The sequence below is a fragment of the Acipenser ruthenus genome, chromosome 7 (genome assembly GCF_902713425.1).
Source record: "Acipenser ruthenus chromosome 7, fAciRut3.2 maternal haplotype, whole genome shotgun sequence".
Classification (NCBI taxonomy): Eukaryota; Metazoa; Chordata; class Actinopteri; order Acipenseriformes; family Acipenseridae; genus Acipenser; species Acipenser ruthenus.
Genome location: NC_081195.1, coordinates 68,473,882 through 68,496,218, shown reverse-complemented (window position 1 = coordinate 68,496,218; position 22,337 = coordinate 68,473,882). Strand labels below are relative to the sequence as shown.

The 22,337-nt window shown below is 44.0% G+C and overlaps 1 protein-coding gene across 3 annotated transcripts in view; it reads right to left on the bottom strand.

The window, feature by feature from the left end:
- The window catches only part of LOC117414825 (protein shisa-like-1a), a 104,340-nt gene that overhangs the window by 48,084 nt on the left and 33,919 nt on the right, over positions 1-22,337 (bottom strand). Inside the window, exons 1-2 of one of the 3 annotated variants that reach the window (XM_059027747.1) lie at positions 10,710-10,986; positions 172-358 (exon numbers count right to left, since the gene is read on the bottom strand). In XM_059027747.1, coding sequence (XP_058883730.1) covers positions 172-238 — 67 coding nt within the window. In that variant the 5' untranslated portion in view covers positions 239-358; positions 10,710-10,986. Of the gene's footprint in view, positions 1-171; positions 359-10,709; positions 10,987-22,337 lie in introns of those variants that run through there. The other 2 variants (XM_059027750.1, XM_059027748.1) reach the window with 2 other exon arrangements.

Below are 22,337 nucleotides of genomic sequence, written 5' to 3'. Positions count from 1 at the left end.
AGAGCTGCAGGACTTCTTCACTGAATAAAAGTGAAGGCGTTTCCTAGCAAGTGCATAACAGGAGGCTTCCTGCATTTCCTTGGGGCTAATGCACTTCAGTCTGCTAACATGAGGTCTCGTAGCAATGAGGAACAGCACAATGGATTGCCGGGATCTGAAAGTGCTGCTTACCTGCTGTCGACAGCAGAAGGAAAATGACTGTCAGAACGTTGAAGGACTGTCGACTTGTGATGGTCATCTTCCCGTCATGTGTATGGGCGAGGGAGCAAGCCGCGCTTTCTAGCTGAATTCGGGGGGAGCAGTCGTTCTACCGGTGCTCCACATTGCGCTCATCTTCTCAGAGAAATCCCTGCTCAGTCTGCAAAAACACGAAGCAAAGCCATTGGCTACAGCCTAGTCTGTGGAGCAAAACACATACTGCAATTCAAAACATTACACTGGGATTAGTGGTAATTAGCATTTATGTATGATTCCTAAAAACCAAGCAGTTTTAAAGCTGAAAATAAACACTGATTAGTGCTTGTCCAGACAATTTGTTTTCCACTAAAGCTATAGTGAGAGCACAGTGCTTTATATTTTAGTATTACTTAGTACAGAAGTAAAATTAAGCAATGCACAGCAGTATATAAGAAAAACAACATTTGCATAACCAGTTCTTCAGAGACAGTAATTTATACAGTAAGTGATGCAGTACATTATACAGTAAATCAGTTATACAGTAAATTCAGCAAATGCACAGGGTGTCTGAAAAAGAAAAGGCAGTTCAGCACTTCACTCTGTGCTCTGTAATCTAAATAACACCCAGGATTGTAGGAAGGCTAATTAATTACTTTATTAATGATACCACATTCTTACTGATTAGTCTGAAGTTTGAAACATTTTAGAGTTAGGGCTAGGGCTAGGGCTAGGGCTAGGGCTAGGGCTAGGGCTAGGGCTAGGGTTAGGGTTAGGGCTAGGGCTAGCTCTAGGGCTAGGGTTAGAGTTAGGGAGACGCATATAATATTTGTACATAAACTCCTTTAAAATAATATTCTTACACTCAGTTTACATGTAAAATCCGATCCCCAGTATTGGGAGCTGTGAATGTGACTAACGAGGCTACAATTAGAAGCAGCAAGAATACAGATCCTGTTTTGCTGGGGTACCTGCGTCATGTGAAATCAAGGCTGGCTCTTCAGAGCGCAATAGTCTTGAGCTTTAAAATGACTGTAACAGATGAACATCCTCTGAAGACACTGCTGCTATGTGCTCATCTCCTCCAGGTGAACATCTGCTTGCTGGCCTGTTGCACTGCAAAGCTCAATGCAGTCTAAAAAGGGCTGGTTTGTTTATATGATTTAACAATGACATCCAGAGAGTTTTGAAAACACAATTGATAAACATCTGAGGTCGAGTCCTTCTCATTGTAAAGCAGACAGACTCTGCCCCGCTTATTTGAACAGTCTGTAATGACAGTGTCGTAGATCATCGTAGGAAGTAGGTTCACGGCCTGATTAAGGCACCATAAATACTGCTCAGAATGCGCCCGGCCCTTTGAGACAGGAAACTTGAACTCAAGCATGCCATCAATTACTTACAAGACAAGAGGACTCAAGATAACTGGCACCTGAACTCACTACTTTGATGAACACAATCAGCACATCTGTGAAACAGCTCTTCAGTTTATTAAATACAGCTTCCTCTTGTTAAGGGATATTCAGCGTCATGTGCTGCTGGCAAATCGATTTGGGGGAAGAATCTGTCTTCTCCGTCACTGTGAGTGATGAGTGGGAACCATTTCTGTGCAGAACAGGGTTTTTTGTGTGAATAAAACAAAACTAACAGCTTGGAAGTTTAATTTCTCAAAAGTGCGCTAATTAGCCACCCACATCACATAAAACAACACCACCCACCTTTTCATAGACCTAACGAAGATTTATAAAAAGAGACTGTATCCTTCTTCTCTTGTAGTTTTAGGCTAGATACAGATAATATCAAATACAGGGAAATGAAAGAACAAGGTGGTACATACACACAGTTTTACAAAGAGAAGGATTAAACAGGAAGGAGTAATTTAAACGATTAGCCTCTTTGTAGGAATTTAAAATATTAGGCTTTTTGTAGGTCTGCATTGCAGTTGTTGGGTTAAATCTTTCATAAAGTCAGGTGTCAGCAATAGAAGGCATGCGTTGTTACTAGATACATAAGACTTGGTTAGAATGGAGGATATTCTGCTGTGTGGACTGGTCTGCTGTTGTAGTACAATGTGCTGCTGCTGCAAAATGTATGATGAACCAGCCCCTTTCTGTTTCCATGAATCTTTTTTCTTTTTTATTATAATTTAGTCGTTTTCAATTATTTTTTATTATTTTCTCCCAAATTTGAAATGGCCAATTATTTTTAGGTTCAGCTCACCGCTACTACCCCTGGACTGACTCGGGAGGGCGAAGACGAACACACGCTGTCCTCCGAAGCGTGTGCCGTCAGCCGACCGATTTTTTTCACACTGCGGACTCACCATGTAACCACCCAAGAGCTACAGCAACGGAGGACAACGCAGCTCTCAGGCAGCTTACAGGCAAGCCCGTAGAGGTCGCTGGTGCGAGGTGAGCCGAGGACACCCTGGCCGACCTAGCCCTCCCTCCCCCCGGGCGGCGCGCGGCCAATTGAGTGCCACCCCCTGGAAGCTCCCGTCCTCGGTCGGCAAAGGAATAGCCTGGACATGAACTCGCGACGTCCAGACTATAGGGCACATCCTGCACTCCACGTGAAGCGCCTTTACTGGATGCGCCACTCGGGAGCCCCCTGAATCCTTTAGCTGCTTTAATAAAGCAGGAGTTTTGCGGAGCTGCTGTATCCCAAGGGTGATTGGGTACAAAGCCAGTGTGACGCTGAAAAGTAAACACAGTTTTCTGTGTGGCATCTTTTTCAGTGTGAATTACCAGGTGGCAGCTACCATGAATTAGGGGCATAAGAATCACTCTACCAGAAACCAGAAACAAGGCCAAATATTGATACCCAGGGAATATTTTAGGCAGTTGGAAGAAAAGGACATTTCCGATGAAGTCTCTGAGGAGTGTCTTATTGTAAAAGAAAAGGACATTTCTGATGATGTCCCTGAGGAGTGTCTTATTGTAAAAGAAATGCAATGACATTCTGGTGGAATATCCCCATCTGCCCCTGCAGGACAGTTCATTACCTACATCAGTAAAAGCTTTTCATACAACACAGAAATAAAAAAAGAATATATATCACACCACTGTCTGTTGCCATGTTCTTCATCTCAGCCCCAGTGTATTCGATGCTCTCTCAAAGGGACAGCTTTGTCTTTTTCTTCAGAATGACAAAGAACAAAAACCCAGAAAGCACCAGGAGGGAAATGAAAGGAACCGGACTGTGTGTGCAATCCTGCTTCATTACCATAACGTTGGCTCCACCTTCACAGTTTATAGCTGTAAAGTCATTAAGGATGTGCTGAATCTGCCAGCTCAAGCAGAGGGATGGGGAAGCCAATCTGAACAGCACCATCTAGTGGTAAACTGGGGGACATTTTGAAAGGTGTCTCTCGCTCTCCAGCGCTCTTTCACAGTCACTTTGTATATTTCTGGTGCATGATCATTGCTCTCTTGTGACATTTAACCAACTGCTTATTAAAATAATGCAATAGAAATGACATTCAAAAAGAGATGTGTCGAATGCCACAAAAAAGCAGAGAACGAGAGCGCAGAGCAGCAGTTTGTAACGGCTTCGGTTGCCCTCTCAACACAGCACTGCAGTGTTACAGATCATGTCACCTGCCATAACACCAGGTTGAAGGGATGAAATCACTTTGAACAATGTTTGTAATTCTTTTGTACTTGTGGTCATTATATTAGTGGCTCCCGCGAGACAGGACAATGCCGGTGGGCTGGCTACATGCTTGGGTAATTGGGTAACCATCTCATCTTCTCCCACACAGGAAAGAAGCCTGAGCCACATAGCATTGAAGGATAGGGGGAGGAGGCAGTGAATTGAGACACAGGGAAGGAAGGACCTTCTATATATAGAGGATCATTAATTCAGTGACTAAATTAGAATTGACTGGAGGCTGTTGTCCTGGGAACAGGATCAAGCATACTTTTATACAGTACCCATCTATGTGTTATAAATATGTTCTTATTTAAACTGTGGTTTTGTGTAGTGATTTTCCATTTGTTAATTCAGAGAAGTCAGCTCCGAAGCAGTTGAGAAAGGTCTTTAAGTTGGAATCCTGGCCATGAGCTAAATTGAAACAGCAACAGACAACGACACAGAACTCACACAATAGGGTATTAAACTGGTAAAAGATTCAATATTAAGATGCTGATCTTAGATGGTGTAAAGTCCCTGCTATCATTTATTTTTTCAAATATGTCCTTATCTGCTTGCCACTGTGTGTGTACTGAATGTACAAGTGAGATCACATTGTACAGCAGTCAGCACAAGCAGTGCACATGCTTTAGGGCTGTAAATGAATTGTTATTCTTGAGTATAAAAAGGCTTTAGATATTATCCTGTAATTGCTTCTGCTCGTCACGGCATCGCTCCCGGTCTTGTGACCGTCTCTGCAATTTCTGCAATGAGGTGCACAGAACAGGGTTTAAAATGTACTGACAGATTTGTCAGTCTCCTCCTTGTGATGCTCGAGTCACTCTCAAATGTATTTGAAGAAGAACCCGTCTGAACAACCGCTCACTACCTTAAAAGTAGCTTCATTTGTTCACTTTTCCCTTGTCTTGATTTGGTCTTGTGTACTGAAACAGAGTGGGGTCTGATAGTGCCGTTGCTCAAGACAGTACTGCTCAGACAGTGCATTACATACAGTGCATAACGTAAACAGCAGATCCATTACTGCAGCACCACACCACACACTCTAATAGGTAAGCTTCATCGTCTTGTTAGACCAGGGCATTAGTGTAGTAAACAAGGGCTGCACATTCATCCTCAGTGCTTGTGAGCCTGACTTTAATAGGACCAGACTTACCAGACTTCCTGCATTGGGAGACGTGGCATTCCAATATTGAATTATTATCCCTTGCCATTACAATGGCTTACAATTTGCAACAAACGTTGGTTTCAAGTACATGTGCAGCTCCAGTATATACCAACCAGTTTGTCTCACTTTATAAACATACTTTTTACTTGCCAAGGTCTGTTTTTTAAGTATTAATTGTCATATCTATCAATCTCTGAGAAACTCATTTCATGTGGTTTCTATGGGAATATGTTCTATAGGTGAACATGAAAAACGGGGATGGGGGAGGTGGGGGGAGGGTATGACAGAAATACAGGACAGTTTATTTTACTTACAGACCAGGCTGGTGCACAGTGTTGCAGCTCAGGGTACGATACAGGCTGTTATAGGTGTTAAAGACCAGGCTGGTGTACAGTGTTGCAGCTCAGGGTACGATACGGGCTGTTATAGGTGTTAAAGACCAGGCTGGTGTACAGCGCTGCAGCTCAGGGTATGATACAGGCTGTTATAGGTGTTAAAGACCAGGCTGGTGTACAGCGCTGCAGCTCAGGGTACGATACAGGCTGTTATAGGTGTTAAAGACCAGGCTGGTGCACAGTGTTGCAGCTCAGGGTACGATACAGGCTGTTATAGGTGTTAAAGACCAGGCTGGTGCACAGTGTTGCAGCTCAGGGTACGATACAGGCTGTTATAGGTGTTAAAGACCAGGCTGGTGTACAGTGTTGCAGCTCAGGGTACGATACGGGCTGTTATAGGTGTTAAAGACCAGGCTGGTGTACAGCGCTGCAGCTCAGGGTATGATACAGGCTGTTATAGGTGTTAAAGACCATGCTGGTGCACAGCGCTGCAGCTCAGGGTATGATACAGGCTGTTATAGGTGTTAAAGACCAGGCTGGTATACAGCGCTGCAGCTCAGGGTACGATACAGGCTGTTATAGGTGTTAAAGACCAGGCTGGTGCACAGCGCTGCAGCTCAGGGTATGATACAGGCTGTTATAGGTGTTAAAGACCAGGCTGGTATACAGCGCTGCAGCTCAGGGTACGATACAGGCTGTTATAGGTGTTAAAGACCAGGCTGGTGCACAGCGCTGCAGCTCAGGGTACGATACAGGCTGTTATAGGTGTTAAAGACCATGCTGGTGCACAGCGCTGCAGCTCAGGGTACGATACAGGCTGTTATAGGTGTTAAAGACCAGGCTGGTGTACAGCGCTGCAGCTCAGGGTACGATACAGGCTGTTATAGGTGTTAAAGACCAGGCTGGTGTACAGCGCTGCAGCTCAGGGTACGATACAGGCTGTTATAGGTGTTAAAGACCAGGCTGGTGCACAGCGCTGCAGCTCAGGGTACGATACAGGCTGTTATAGGTGTTAAAGACCAGGCTGGTGTACAGTGTTGCAGCTCAGGGTACGATACAGGCTGTTATAGGTGTTAAAGACCAGGCTGGTGCACAGCGCTGCAGCTCAGGGTACGATACAGGCTGTTATAGGTGTTAAAGACCAGGCTGGTGCACAGCGCTGCAGCTCAGGGTACGATACAGGCTGTTATAGGTGTTAAAGACCAGGCTGGTGCACAGTGCTGCAGCTCAGGGTACGATACAGGCTGTTATAGGTGTTAAAGACCAGGCTGGTGCACAGCGCTGCAGCTCAGGGTACGATACAGGCTGTTATAGGTGTTAAAGACCAGGCTGGTGTACAGTGTTGCAGCTCAGGGTACGATACGGGCTGTTATAGGTGTTAAAGACCAGGCTGGTGTACAGCGCTGCAGCTCAGGGTATGATACAGGCTGTTATAGGTGTTAAAGACCAGGCTGGTGTACAGCGCTGCAGCTCAGGGTACGATACAGGCTGTTATAGGTGTTAAAGACCAGGCTGGTGCACAGTGTTGCAGCTCAGGGTACGATACAGGCTGTTATAGGTGTTAAAGACCAGGCTGGTGCACAGTGTTGCAGCTCAGGGTACGATACAGGCTGTTATAGGTGTTAAAGACCAGGCTGGTGTACAGTGTTGCAGCTCAGGGTACGATACGGGCTGTTATAGGTGTTAAAGACCAGGCTGGTGTACAGCGCTGCAGCTCAGGGTATGATACAGGCTGTTATAGGTGTTAAAGACCATGCTGGTGCACAGCGCTGCAGCTCAGGGTATGATACAGGCTGTTATAGGTGTTAAAGACCAGGCTGGTATACAGCGCTGCAGCTCAGGGTACGATACAGGCTGTTATAGGTGTTAAAGACCAGGCTGGTGCACAGCGCTGCAGCTCAGGGTATGATACAGGCTGTTATAGGTGTTAAAGACCAGGCTGGTATACAGCGCTGCAGCTCAGGGTACGATACAGGCTGTTATAGGTGTTAAAGACCAGGCTGGTGCACAGCGCTGCAGCTCAGGGTACGATACAGGCTGTTATAGGTGTTAAAGACCATGCTGGTGCACAGCGCTGCAGCTCAGGGTACGATACAGGCTGTTATAGGTGTTAAAGACCAGGCTGGTGTACAGCGCTGCAGCTCAGGGTACGATACAGGCTGTTATAGGTGTTAAAGACCAGGCTGGTGTACAGCGCTGCAGCTCAGGGTACGATACAGGCTGTTATAGGTGTTAAAGACCAGGCTGGTGCACAGCGCTGCAGCTCAGGGTACGATACAGGCTGTTATAGGTGTTAAAGACCAGGCTGGTGTACAGTGTTGCAGCTCAGGGTACGATACAGGCTGTTATAGGTGTTAAAGACCAGGCTGGTGCACAGCGCTGCAGCTCAGGGTACGATACAGGCTGTTATAGGTGTTAAAGACCAGGCTGGTGCACAGCGCTGCAGCTCAGGGTACGATACAGGCTGTTATAGGTGTTAAAGACCAGGCTGGTGCACAGTGCTGCAGCTCAGGGTACGATACAGGCTGTTATAGGTGTTAAAGACCAGGCTGGTGCACAGCGCTGCAGCTCAGGGTACGATACAGGCTGTTATAGGTGTTAAAGACCAGGCTGGTGCACAGCGCTGCAGCTCAGGGTACGATACAGGCTGTTATAGGTGTTAAAGACCAGGCTGGTGCACAGTGTTGCAGCTCAGGGTATGATACAGGCTGTTATAGGTGTTAAAGACCATGCTGGTGCACAGTGCTGCTCACTATTTTTGCTACCCTTCATGCTTTTGGTTCATTCCACATGATTGAGAATTAATTAATGAAAGACCAAAACCATTTTCCAATTCCCAACATTACAGTAGTTCTTGAAGTTCATTACATTAGTTCCCTGCCATTAGTGCTGCACTAATGGCAGGGAACTAATAGCTCGGAGTGGCTTGCCTGTTCACAGATTCCAATGTGAAGAGTCAGGAGCTGTATGAAATCCCTGCTGTGCACAGCACTCAGCCGGGGGTTAATAATTAAACCCAGAGTGCAGCAGACAGGGAGCCCTCAGACCTCTTCAATCAGCACCCATTATTATCACAGTTCATTTCCAGTACTCTGGTGTCAGAGAATATGTGTTCCCCCAGGAACACATATTTGGGTTCCCCTTTCCAAATAATTATACCCCCTTATTTTTTTGTAACAAAGTAATCTTTCTTAGCATATAAGTCTATATCCATACACTTTAAACTAAAACCTTCATTTTAAGACCACTTTCCCTAACCCTAATCCAAACACTAAACTTGTATCATCCAGTCCCCTCTGACAGGTTCCACTGGGGGTACAAATATTCAGGGGAACAAATATTTGTTTACACCGGTACTCCAACCCTACACCAGGGTATACAATTACTTCAGGAGGCAGGGTGGTCCAGTGGTTAAAGTCCAGGGCTTGTGACCAGAAGGTTATTGGTTCAAATCCCACCTTTACCACTGACTGACTCACTGTGTGACCCTGAACAAGTCACTTAACCTCCTTGTGCTCCATCCTGCGGATTTGTTAAATCAAATGTCCTATTGTAAGTGACTCTGCATATAATGTTCACAGCCTACCTCTGTAAAGCGCTTTGTGATGGTGGTCCACTATGGAAGGCGCTATATAAAAATAAAGATATTATTATTATTATTATTATACTGCTATAGCAAGAGGCCAGGTGAACCAGTGTCATATTATGTACAGAATGTTATAATACATTTCTATATCATAGCAGTGGATTGAATTCACTTCTAAAGGGATAAACATAGCATCCACTATGCTGGCAATGCTACATGTTAGCTGCAATGGTATAGCGTGAACGAGATATTTTTTGTGTGCATGTATTCTCTTCTCACACCACAATGACTGGCAGTATGTTACAGCTAGAGGAGTAGAAACTTTCATGCATGTAACTGCTTATGTTTCATCATGCACTGATTGACAGATACACTTATAATTGAATTTAATAATAAAAAGGCTCAGGAAGCCACTGAGGCCAGAGGATAAACTCCATTCTCAATTCAAATGTGTTGTTGTTTTTGTTTTTTCCATGAATGCCAAAAAAATAATCAATATCAGTGGTTATGTAGATTCTAGGGAGTCCCCCTTATACTAGTATAGCTGCAGAGTACTGTGTCACCCCAGGACTACATTAGTGCAGTAGATTCTAGGGAGTCCCCCTTATACTAGCATAGCTGCAGAGTACTGTGTCACCCCAGGACTACATTAGTGCAGTAGATTCTAGGGAGTCCCCCTTATACTAGTATAGCTGCAGAGTACTGTGTCACCCCAGGACTACATTAGTGCAGTAGATTCTAGGGAGTCCCCCTTATACTAGCATAGCTGCAGAGTACTGTGTCACCCCAGGACTACATTAGTGCAGTAGATTCTAGGGAGTCCCCCTTATACTAGTATAGCTGCAGAGTGCTGTGTCACCCCAGGACTACATTAGTGCAGTAGATTCTAGGGAGTCCCCCTTATACTAGTATAGCTGCAGAGTGCTGTGTCACCCCAGGACTACATTAGTGCAGTAGATTCTAGGAAGTCCCCCTTAACCTAATCCCAGTTGTTGTTTGTCTTGTTACTTTTTTAAAGGGAAAGTGCCACCACATTTAAAACTGAACCCTGGGGTAACTAAAAGTATTGTATTACTATTCCACAGCATAGCTCTTAACATGCATGCTTGTTAAAAATCTGATTCATTCTTACCCTAAACTTATACATACTGTATCATTCATAACAGGTAGGTTATTTAATCATGCATACAGCATTAAAAATGCAATTGAAATGGCAAGTGCTTTGTAGAATTCCATTCTGATTATTGCATCCTCGTTTTATTAAGCATAATAATCCCTTTGATTTCAAGTGTGTTACATTTTGTAGCCCACAGTAAATTCAAAGACATGGCACAGGTTCTAATTATAACCTGAGACTGTAAAATAGTTCTGTACGCAGCAGCTCATCCTTATTTTAGTGAGAATTCATTACGCAGCTGAATCAATAATGTAAATGACAAACACATTCCTCACCAGACACTACATTACGATGAAACAGGAGGTCAAGAAATGATTGATTTAGTTATACTGATAACATTCTTTACACTCCTTGTCTCAAACCGGCTTTACAAGCAAAACATCACAGTGTAAAACGCCAGTGGATCATGCATGTTAAAAAAGCTGCTGTTTGTCATCAGCAGCTACTGTCAGTTAACTCCGAAGAAGCAGTAACTGTAATTGGAGACATGCTGCCATTTGCTACTGTTTTAAGTGTTACTGAAGTCTGCAGTAAGAAAACCATTTACAGTAAAAACAAAACTAAAATAAAGTTCAGTGCCTTCGGAGCAAAATTATTAAACCAGGTCTGCACACCCACCTCTAGGAAAGCTGGGGGAACTTCCCTCAGTCAATCACTCCCCTGTTGATAAACCATTCACAGAGCTTCAGCACAGGCAAATACAGTGATCAGCATCTGTAATCCAGATCAGAGGAGGCAGGATCAGGTGTTTAAATCAGCAGCATCCTCCAGAGTGCCCAACACAACATCCATGCAGACAGAGAGCGCGAGAGGTACTGTGGACTGTCCTGTGCGTCTGTGTGTGTGTGTGTGTGCGTGTGTGCGTGCGAGTGCGAGTGTGTGAGGGTGTGTGTTCCTTTTGTTTGATTGAGATCTGGCACTTTTCCAGCAGCTGGAGCCACGAGGTCAATAGCTGCAGCACTAATGAGAGATATTGCTGTTCCATAGACACTGACAGCAAAGAAGTATCAGAGCAATTAGACTGCCTCTTTAACTGAAACACATTCTTTCTTTCCTTGGCTATCCTCTTTGCTTTCCTGGGTCAGGCACATGTGACTAAATTAGGTATTGTGTCAGGGAAACATGCTAACTGTTACCTGCCAGGGAATAATCTCGTATTTGTTTTGAGGTCAGATAATGTCTCCCTTTTAAAATATAGACAAATTATGCAATCTAATACATATTTAACTATGGTGCCGCTAGTCTTACAGCGGCTTTTAAAAAAAGAACCAAGTAAATGCATGTGCACTTACACATCATTACAATGTTATTATGCATAGTCACATAATCTGAATCCTAACCCTAACCCTGACCATAACCCTTTTCTAATACAATTGTGTCCTTACACATATCCTGCAATTCTGAATATATTTTAATAACACTAAAAAACACACACAAGATCCTCTACCACATGAAATCTTTATTCATGTTTATAACCCTCTACTGTGAAATTCCATATGGAAATGTCACCAATGATTTTACATTTGAGATGTCACACATCCAGTTTGAGTTCAGTTAAACCCCTCTAACGCTGAAACAAATACAGAACAAGTGTATGTTTTGGGGGGCTCAGGGTGCCCTCCAAAAAGTACAACATTTTTTTTTATTTTAATTTACATGATAAGTAAAATAATAATTGCAAGCTTTCTACAGATCTGATTGACAGCAAATCTGCTAACTTGAAGAAAAAAAAAACTAAAACATTTTTTGAGGCGGCAGCAGGACTGTAGCGGCCACAGGCTTCCCTGAAGCCAGCACCTGCTAGCATCTCCCTCACACATGCTCCCAGGTAGCTCAGGGGAATTCACACACCTACCTTCCACATGCTCCCAGGGAGCTCAGGGGAGTTCACACATCTACCTTCCACATGCTCCCAGGGAGCTCAGGGGAATTCACACATCTACCTTCCACATGCTCCCAGGGAGCTCAGGGGAATTCACACATCTACCTTCCACATGCTCCCAGGGAGCTCAGGGGAGTTCACACATCTACCTTCCACATGTTCCCAGGGAGCTCAGGGGAATTCACCTATCTACCTTCCACATGCTCCCAGGGAGCTCAGGGGAATTCACACACCTACCTTCCACATGCTCCCAGGGAGCTCAGGGGAGTTCACACATCTACCTTCCACATGCTCCCAGGGAGCTCAGGGGAGTTCACACATCTACCTTCCACATGCTCCCAGGTAGCCCTGGGTGAAATTCACACATCTACCTTCCACATGCTCCCAGGGAGCTCAGGGGAATTCACACATCTACCTTCCACATGCTCCCAGGGAGCTCAGGGGAATTCACCTATCTACCTTCCACATGCTCCCTGGGATCTCAGGGGAATTCACACACCTACCTTCCACATGCTCCCAGGGAGCTCAGGGGAGTTCACACATCTACCTTCCACATGCTCCCAGGGAGCTCAGGGGAATTCACACATCTACCTTCCACATGCTCCCAGGGAGCTCAGGGGAGTTCACACATCTACCTTCCACATGCTCCCAGGGAGCCCTGGGTGAATTCACACATCTACCTTCCACATGCTCCCAGGGAGCTCAGGGGAATTCACACACCTACCTTCCACATGCTCCCAGGGAGCTCAGGGGAGTTCACACATCTACCTTCCACATGCTCCCAGGGAGCTCAGGGGAATTCACCTATCTACCTTCCACATGTTCCCAGGGAGCCCCGGGTGAATTCACACATCTACCTTCCACATGCTCCCAGGGAGCTCAGGGGAATTCACACACCTACCTTCCACATGCTCCCAGGGAGCTCAGGGGAATTCACACATCTACCTTCCACATGCTCCCAGGGAGCTCAGGGGAGTTCACACATCTACCTTCCACATGCTCCCAGGGAGCTCAGGGGAATTCACACATCTACCTTCCACATGCTCCCAGGGAGCTCAGGGGAGTTCACACATCTACCTTCCACATGCTCCCAGGGAGCCCTGGGTGAATTCACACATCTACCTTCCACATGCTCCCAGGGAGCTCAGGGGAATTCACACACCTACCTTCCACATGCTCCCAGGGAGCTCAGGGGAGTTCACACATCTACCTTCCACATGCTCCCAGGGAGCTCAGGGGAATTCACCTATCTACCTTCCACATGTTCCCAGGGAGCCCCGGGTGAATTCACACATCTACCTTCCACATGCTCCCAGGGAGCTCAGGGGAATTCACACACCTACCTTCCACATGCTCCCAGGGAGCTCAGGGGAATTCACACATCTACCTTCCACATGCTCCCAGGGAGCTCAGGGGAGTTCACACATCTACCTTCCACATGCTCCCAGGGAGCTCAGGGGAATTCACACATCTACCTTCCACATGCTCCCAGGGAGCTCAGGGGAATTCACACATCTACCTTCCACATGCTCCCAGGGAGCTCAGGGGAATTCACCTATCTACCTTCCACATGCTCCCAGGGAGCCCCGGGTGAATTCACACATCTACCTTCCACATGCTCCCAGGGAGCTCAGGGGAGTTCACACATCTACCTTCCACATGCTCCCAGGGAGCTCAGGGGAATTCACCTATCTACCTTCCACATGTTCCCAGGGAGCCCCGGGTGAATTCACACATCTACCTTCCACATGCTCCCAGGGAGCTCAGGGGAATTCACACACCTACCTTCCACATGCTCCCAGGGAGCTCAGGGGAATTCACACATCTACCTTCCACATGCTCCCAGGGAGCTCAGGGGAGTTCACACATCTACCTTCCACATGCTCCCAGGGAGCTCAGGGGAATTCACACATCTACCTTCCACATGCTCCCAGGGAGCTCAGGGGAGTTCACACATCTACCTTCCACATGCTCCCAGGGAGCCCTGGGTGAATTCACACATCTACCTTCCACATGCTCCCAGGGAGCTCAGGGGAATTCACACACCTACCTTCCACATGCTCCCAGGGAGCTCAGGGGAGTTCACACATCTACCTTCCACATGCTCCCAGGGAGCTCAGGGGAATTCACCTATCTACCTTCCACATGTTCCCAGGGAGCCCCGGGTGAATTCACACATCTACCTTCCACATGCTCCCAGGGAGCTCAGGGGAATTCACACACCTACCTTCCACATGCTCCCAGGGAGCTCAGGGGAATTCACACATCTACCTTCCACATGCTCCCAGGGAGCTCAGGGGAGTTCACACATCTACCTTCCACATGCTCCCAGGGAGCTCAGGGGAATTCACACATCTACCTTCCACATGCTCCCAGGGAGCTCAGGGGAATTCACACATCTACCTTCCACATGCTCCCAGGGAGCTCAGGGGAATTCACCTATCTACCTTCCACATGCTCCCAGGGAGCCCCGGGTGAATTCACACATCTACCTTCCACATGCTCCCAGGGAGCTCAGGGGAGTTCACACATCTACCTTCCACATGGCCCAGGACTCAAGCCTTATCCCTCGTGCACTGGCACTCGCTGGATTTCGAGGCAAACAGTGATTCACATTAACCAACATGCAGTTACAATGCACTTACCATTTTGTAATAGTTCATATCACAGTAGCATGCGGTTCTGTGATTGTGAGGCTGACTTACTGTCCTTATTCATAAAGAACAAACATGCAAGCAAATGCCATAGAATGTTTGCCAAATGCATGTTAAGACTAATATATTTTTAAACTAGTGTTTCCTTCACTCCTTGAAGGTGAAATTATCATGGTATTAGGGTATTCTTTTTTGTGCTGTAAAAGACTGAAAGTTGTTTTCTAAAACTTGTACAAGAAGACTTACTTACAAAATACGCCCTTGTTTGTGTTAAAGGGTGCAATGATCCAGATCACATAAAAAACCCCAACCCCCACACACATTCTTTGCAGACGAGACAGGTACATTTATTACCCTCATAAGAGGAAGCTCTAATCCGTGATCAGCTGGATTCCTGCACTACGGCTGTTGATTCTGCAAAAGCTGATCCCTAAGGGCTTTTTACAGCTGGCATGCTTTACCTCCTAGTGTCTGGGGTTTGCCTCAGGTCTTCAGAACCTAACCTGTGTTTGATTATCGGTCACGTTCAGTGCACACTATGAACTACCAACTCCTCCATAATTGATATTACTGCATTTTCATTATTCAGTGACTTTGGCATGTTGGTTTTCAATCTACTGGATGTGTGTTTTTATGTTTCAACATACAAGGCAACCCTGGTAACGAGGCGATTAGCTCACCACACTTCTCCTGTGTAAATATTTTAACTAAAAGAGTGATTGCTCCCCAGCTAGTTGCTTTGTGTACTGTACCTTCCAAAACACTCTTCAGAAGGAGACATCCCAAGAGATTTGGTTTGTAATCCACTTCAGTAAAGGGGTATACAGAACCCTCTGAATTATGAAGACAGAGGGTGAATACATATATTGTGGCAGATGAGGGTGAGGAGCCAGAGGAGAAGCACCTGGCTCCAACGTGTTTTAACCTTGTCGACGGTGAAAAGACAAGTATTTTTTATTTTTTTTAACTGGTAAACGGCGTATCCGTCCAGTTTGGTTAGTTTAGGGAATTTGTAAATGTTCAGTAAGTGCTCTGAAAAGCAGTTAGGATTTTGGTTTGATTTTTGTGTAAAATAAACGTGTGTGTGTGTGTGTATACAGTGCCGAGAAAAAGTTTGTGAACCCCAATGATAATTATGGAAATTCCATAGTTTTACCATGATAGTCTTCTTGAATCAAAACCAGTCTTTTCTTAAATATCCAATAGGGTTTATATTAACCAATTCCATGTCTTTTGAAACAAAATGATGTATGAATTAGACAAACAATGAGTAATTAAGATTCAGGGTATGTGAAAAAGTAAGTGAACCCCTGGTTTTATTTACTCAATTAAGGGGATAATTTGAATCAGGTGTTTAAATTAGGCAGATCTTCAGGGGTGAGTTTGGAAAGCCCCACCCTATATAAAGATCAGAAACTTTGTGAGTTTGGTCTTCACCATACAGGTGTGTGGAAACACATCATGCCACGATCAAAATAAATCTCTGAGGACCTCAGTTATTGATGCTCATCAGTCTAGAAAGGGTTACAAAACCATTTCTAAGGATTTGGGGCTCCACCAATCCACTGTCAGACAGACAGTCTACAAATGGAGAAAGTTCAAGACCACAGTCACTCTACCCAGGAGTGGTTGTCCCACCAAAATCTCTCCAAGAACAAACCGGAAAGTCATCAAGGAAGTCACAAAGAACCCCAGAGTAACATCCAAGGTTCTGCAGGCCTTGGCTAATGTGATTGTTCATGACTCAACTATCAGAAAAGACTGAACAAGAATGGTGTTCATGGAAGGATAACCAGGAGGAAACCACTGCTCTCTAAAAAGAACATTGCTGCCCGTCTGAAGATCACCAAAGAGCACAGAGATGATCCACAAGACTTCTGGAACAATGTTCTCTGGACAGACGAGTCAAAGGTAGAAGTTTTTGGCCTCAATGAGAAACGTTATGTTTGGCGAAAACCAAACACTGCGTTCGAACAGAAGAACCTCATCCCAACCGTCAAGCATGGTGGTGGGAGTGTGATGGTTTGGGGCTGCTTTGCTGCCTCAGGACCTGGACGGCTTGCCATCATTGACACAACCATGAATTCTGCATTGTATCAGAAGATTCTAGAGGAGAATGTCAGGCCATCCGTCCGTGAGCTGAAGCTGGGAAAGTGGGTCATGCAGCAAGACAATGATCCAAAACATACAAGCAGATCTACAAAAGAATGGCTGCAGAAGTAGAAATTCTGTGTTTTAGAATGGCCTAGTCAAAGTCCGGACCTAAACCCCATCAAAATGTTGTGGCAGGACCTGAAGCGAGCTGTCCATGCAAGGAAGCCCTCAAATGTCACCGAGTTGAAACAGTTCTGTAAGGAGGAATGGGCCAAAATTCCTCAAAACCGATGTGATAGACTGACCAACAGTTACAGGAAATGCTCAGTTGAAGTCATTGCTGCTCAAGGGGGTGCCACCAGTGACTGAATCTAAAGGTTTGCATACTTTTTCACATGGATATTGAATGTTGAATCATTTGTGGATAAATAAATGTTGAAAAAGTATCATGTTTTTGTGTCATTTGTTTAATCAGGTTATCTTTATCTATTATTAGGATTTAGATTAAGATGTGTGTGTGTGTGCGTGTATGTGTGTGTGTGCGTGTGTGTGTGTGTGTGCGTGTGTGTGTGTGTGTGTTTAGTGGATACTGGATTGATATGGTCTTCACCCAGTAGCCAGGGCAGCTGCTGTATTTGTCATGAATTCCTTCAGGAGGCTAGCAGTTCAAAAGGCTGGAATCCCCCTCTGATGTCAGCACACTGGGGTCTAGGCACTACCTCTGATCAGGTAAAGAACACCCCCCCATGACTGCCTGTGTGTGGGAGACAGAAACGGGAACCTGCTGAAGCTAAGACATGGTGTACCGGCTCCCTCTCAGCAGCTTGAAGAAATTGTACCCAGTGCTAAGGCCCAAGTTTGATCACAATTAGATGAGCAGTCCTCTAAAATGTGAGCCCTATCCATCTGCCAGCCAGGAAGCGCCATTGCAAGGAACTACCATTCAGAAATGACAGCTGAAAAATCATATAGAAACACTGAAACTGTTTGTGAGTGTTTTATAAACATTCCTTCAGGTTGAATGAGAAAAACATAAATAACCCCTCTCTGAAACAGTTCAAAAAGATTTCAAGAACTTTGAACTTGATTTAGTTACTCAAAATTGACTGTAAATAAAATAAAAGCTGAATTCTGCCTGGTTCTGACAATGCCAATGTATTTACCGCTGTGCATCAACCTGACTGAATGATATAATACCTGATAGACATTACCGTGAACAGCAGCAAAGCTTGTTCAGAATAGAACAATGTATAGCAAGCCAATTATAAACGTCTTTCAAACCAAGCAGTTTCATGTGGATTAATATTTACTCTAAGTTATGTTTTTCCTAATAGCAGCTCAAAGGCTAAAGCTGTTGAATGTTACCCCTGTAAGCAGCGACTCTAATGATTCTCCTATTTTCATTATATAGATGCTTACAGCTGCTTAATAATAGAAAAGACACTCTTAACACATTACAGAGTACCCTGGAGGTCACTGGAGTATGAACAGTGTGCTAGGTATAATTTACTTCATCCTGAATTAAGTGCAGAAGCTCAATTACAGCAGGTAGTGCAGCCTCATGTCAGCTGTATCGCTGTGTGGACTGTAATGTTTGCAATTATACAGAAACATACTGTTCCGTCTTTTAAAGGGCTGCCTACATTACTGCTGGCTAACATATATGCTTATTACAGGGTTAAAGATAGAGGTGATAGAGGTTAATTACTGCAGTATCATTTTGAGTTCTGTCTGTCCAAGACCAGGAAAATGACACATGTTTTACATGATTCATTTGGAGAATCAATTCTCATTATTATTATGATCTTTCTTCCCCACAACGTTGGTTTATTTGAAAAGAATTACCATCTAAACAATCCCACATATCTGAGCTGGTGTGTACCTGGTATCTAAATGAATCTGGATTTTGAGAATGTCACAACAGTCACCCAGCATGTCTCAGGCTCCAGGACATTGCCTGGAAAAGACAGTGTCTGAATTCAATTAACCTTTTAGCTGGAAAAAATGATTTGGTAAATGATACGTTCATGCAATTTAGATAAACTCTTATTTAATTAGGATAGAACAAGCAGTAAGCAAAGCCTGAGTGATGCTGTGCTCATAGAATCACATTAAATATCGCTGAATAAAATCAACTGATCCTAAAACATAATGATAACAAACTATATCAGAAATATACTAGCTGTGATATCAGCAATTGAACAAGCACAGTCAATTTTGGGATCAAATAACTATAAAAGTTTCTCATTGTAAAAGCATAGCAAAGTGTAATAAAGCACACTGAAAGCATGGTAAAGCACAGGTAAGCATTGTAAAGAATCAATCAATCAATCAATCTTTATTTGATATAGCACCTTTCATAGTGGATCACAAAGCACTTTAACAGTGATGTATTGTAAAGCATATTACAAAACATGGCAAACCAGAATAAACCATGGTAAATGCATAGCATGAGCATGGAAAAAGTGTGGTAAAACTGCAAATTACAAAAATACTGTGGTAAACTTTTCTAAGGGATTGTTTAAACACACATTCATAGAATTGGGTGACTGCGTGGATTTCCAGCTCATGTGTTAACACTGACATGTACCATTGCTATCCTTCCTGTAGGTGGCTACATCATTGCTAAGCAGTCCTGCGCTCAGTTAGGGAATGAAGTGCAAGCATGGGTAGCTACGTGCGTTTACGGGCCAATGCGGCACATAGATAATGACGTTCCGGATTCCTGAAAGATTCTGTCATTTAAAATTCTGCATGTATTTATAGTTGGAGATGCGGCAACAACCTTTAATGGTAGAGCATGTGAATCTTTGAACTTAAAGTAAGTAGTAGCAGATCCATCACTAATTTAACAGTGTCTACTGTATAAATTCAATACATGCTTTCCCATGTGTGGTCACAGAATTTAATGAGAAACTAATGTGTTTCCATTCTAATTCCAGTGTATCCCAGACTCTCAAGCTCTAAGTCTATATTCCATACTTTATGGAGCCTGGGGACTTAAGAGAATTCAACTTTAATAAAACAAATGTGATTTTACTGTTCACTTTGTGTAGTCGACTACGTGATCTGGTTCAAATTAGCGAGAGAACAAGAATCTTGGGAACGGGTGGTTGAAGAAAGGGCCTTTCTTCTGGAACAGTTATTAGGAAAGGACCTTTCTTCTGGAACAGTTATTAGGAAAGGGCCTTTCTTCTGGAACAGTTATTATTATTATTATTATTATTATTATTATTATTATTATTATTATTATTTATTTCTTAGCAGACGCCCTTATCCAGGGCGACTTACAATCGTAAGCAAATACATTAAGTGTTACAATACAAGTAATACAAGAAGAGCAAGAAATACAATAACTTTTGTTCAAGCAAAGTACAAGTGTGACAAACCACAATTCAATAATACAGCAGATAATAGTGATAGTTACATCAGGATATGATTAAATACAAAATACTACAGGTTAAACACTTGGCAGATTACAGTATTCTGAAGTACAGGATTAAATGCAGTAAAATAGGGGGCAGATAAGAGCAAAATACAGCACATTTAAATGAAGGGTGATAGTGTCCCAGGATACAAACAGAGGAGTTCTACAGGTGCTGTTTGAAGAGGTGAGTCTTAAGGAGGTACCAGAATGTGGTCAGGGACTGGGCAGTCCTGACATCTGTAGGAAGGTCATTCCACCACTGCGGAGCAAGGGTGGAGAAGGAGCGGGCTCTGGAGGCAGGGGAGCGTAGCGGAGGTAGAGCCAGTCTTCTAGTGCAGGCGGAGCGGAGAGGTCGAGTGGGGGTGTAGGGAGAGATGAGGGTCTGGAGGTAGCTGGGTGCAGTCGGTCAAGGCATCTGTAGGCTAGTACAAGAGTCTTGAACTGGATGCGAGCGGTGATCGGGAGCCAGTGGAGTGAGCGGAGTAGTGGAGTAGCGTGGGCGAAGCGAGGCAGAGAGAACACCAGGCGGGCAGCAGAGTTCTGGATGAGCTGGAGCGGACGGGTGGCGTTATTAGGAAAGGACCTTTCTTCTGGAACAGTTATTAGGAAAGGACCTTTCTTCTGGAACAGTTATTAGGAAAGGACCTTTCTTCTGGAACAGTTATTAGGAAAGGGCCTTTCTTCTGGAACAGTTATTAGGAAATGGCCTTTCTTCTGGAACAGTTATTAGGAAATGGCCTTTCTTCTGGAACAGTTATTAGGAAAGGACCTTTCTTCTGGAATAGTTATTAGGAAAGGGCCTTTCTTCTGGAACAGTTATTAGGAAATGGCCTTTCTTCTGGAAGAGTTATTAGGAAATGGCCTTTCTTCTGGAACAGTTATTAGGAAATGGCCTTTCTTCTGGAACAGTTATTAGGAAAGGACCTTTCTTCTGGAATAGTTATTAGGAAAGGGCCTTTCTTCTGGAACAGTTATTAGGAAATAGCCTTTCTTCTGGAAGAGTTATTAGGAAAGGGCCTTTCTTCTGGAACAGTAATTAGGAAAGGACCTTTGTCTGGAACAGTTATTAGGAAAGGGCCTTTCTTCTGGAACAGTTATTAGGAAAGGACCTTTCTTCTGGAACAGTTATTAGGAAAGGACCTTTCTTCTGGAACAGTTATTAGGAAAGGGCCTTTCTTCTGGAACAGTTATTAGGAAATGGCCTTTCTTCTGGAACAGTTATTAGGAAATGGCCTTTCTTCTGGAACAGTTATTAGGAAAGGACCTTTCTTCTGGAATAGTTATTAGGAAAGGGCCTTTCTTCTGGAACAGTTATTAGGAAATGGCCTTTCTTCTGGAAGAGTTATTAGGAAATGGCCTTTCTTCTGGAACAGTTATTAGGAAATGGCCTTTCTTCTGGAACAGTTATTAGGAAAGGACCTTTCTTCTGGAATAGTTATTAGGAAAGGGCCTTTCTTCTGGAACAGTTATTAGGAAATAGCCTTTCTTCTGGAAGAGTTATTAGGAAAGGGCCTTTCTTCTGGAACAGTAATTAGGAAAGGACCTTTGTCTGGAACAGTTATTAGGAAAAGGGTCTTTCTTCTGGAACAGTTATTAGTCCTGGCAGATAATAATATGAACAGAAACAACGCCTGAGAATAATAGTGAACCCACGTTGTAGGATATTAAACAATAAAAATGAAGACGCTATAAACCATCCCTTTAATTCAATTGCTGATTACTCTGCCTAATGATAACTGTGTAAGAGTCAACAGCAACACACTTATCACTGTGGATTAATGACAGTTCATTCGCAGTGCACTGCCCTTGTAATCGCATTTTGATACAGTCGCATACATAATGGATAAATGCATAATGAGAGATCAGTAAATTATTTATCAGTCGCAACCTTTCTATGTTGATTACATAAATCATCTATATACAGTCACCAGGGGCAGTGTTTATTTATAATGGAGTGTTTTCATTGTGCTTCAGAGCCCTTCAACTATATTATATAGTTTTTTCATTGGATTTAGTTTTGCAAAATTAAAAGGTGTTTTCCTTTTTTTTTTTTTAAAGGACTAAACTGTAAAGACCTCTTGTCCTAAAACTGTTTGAAAAGTCCTCTTGTCCCAATACTTTATGGAGGGGTGTGAACAGGCTGGCTGTAGGGGTGACGTCAGGCCAGAAAGGAACACAGATAGCAACAC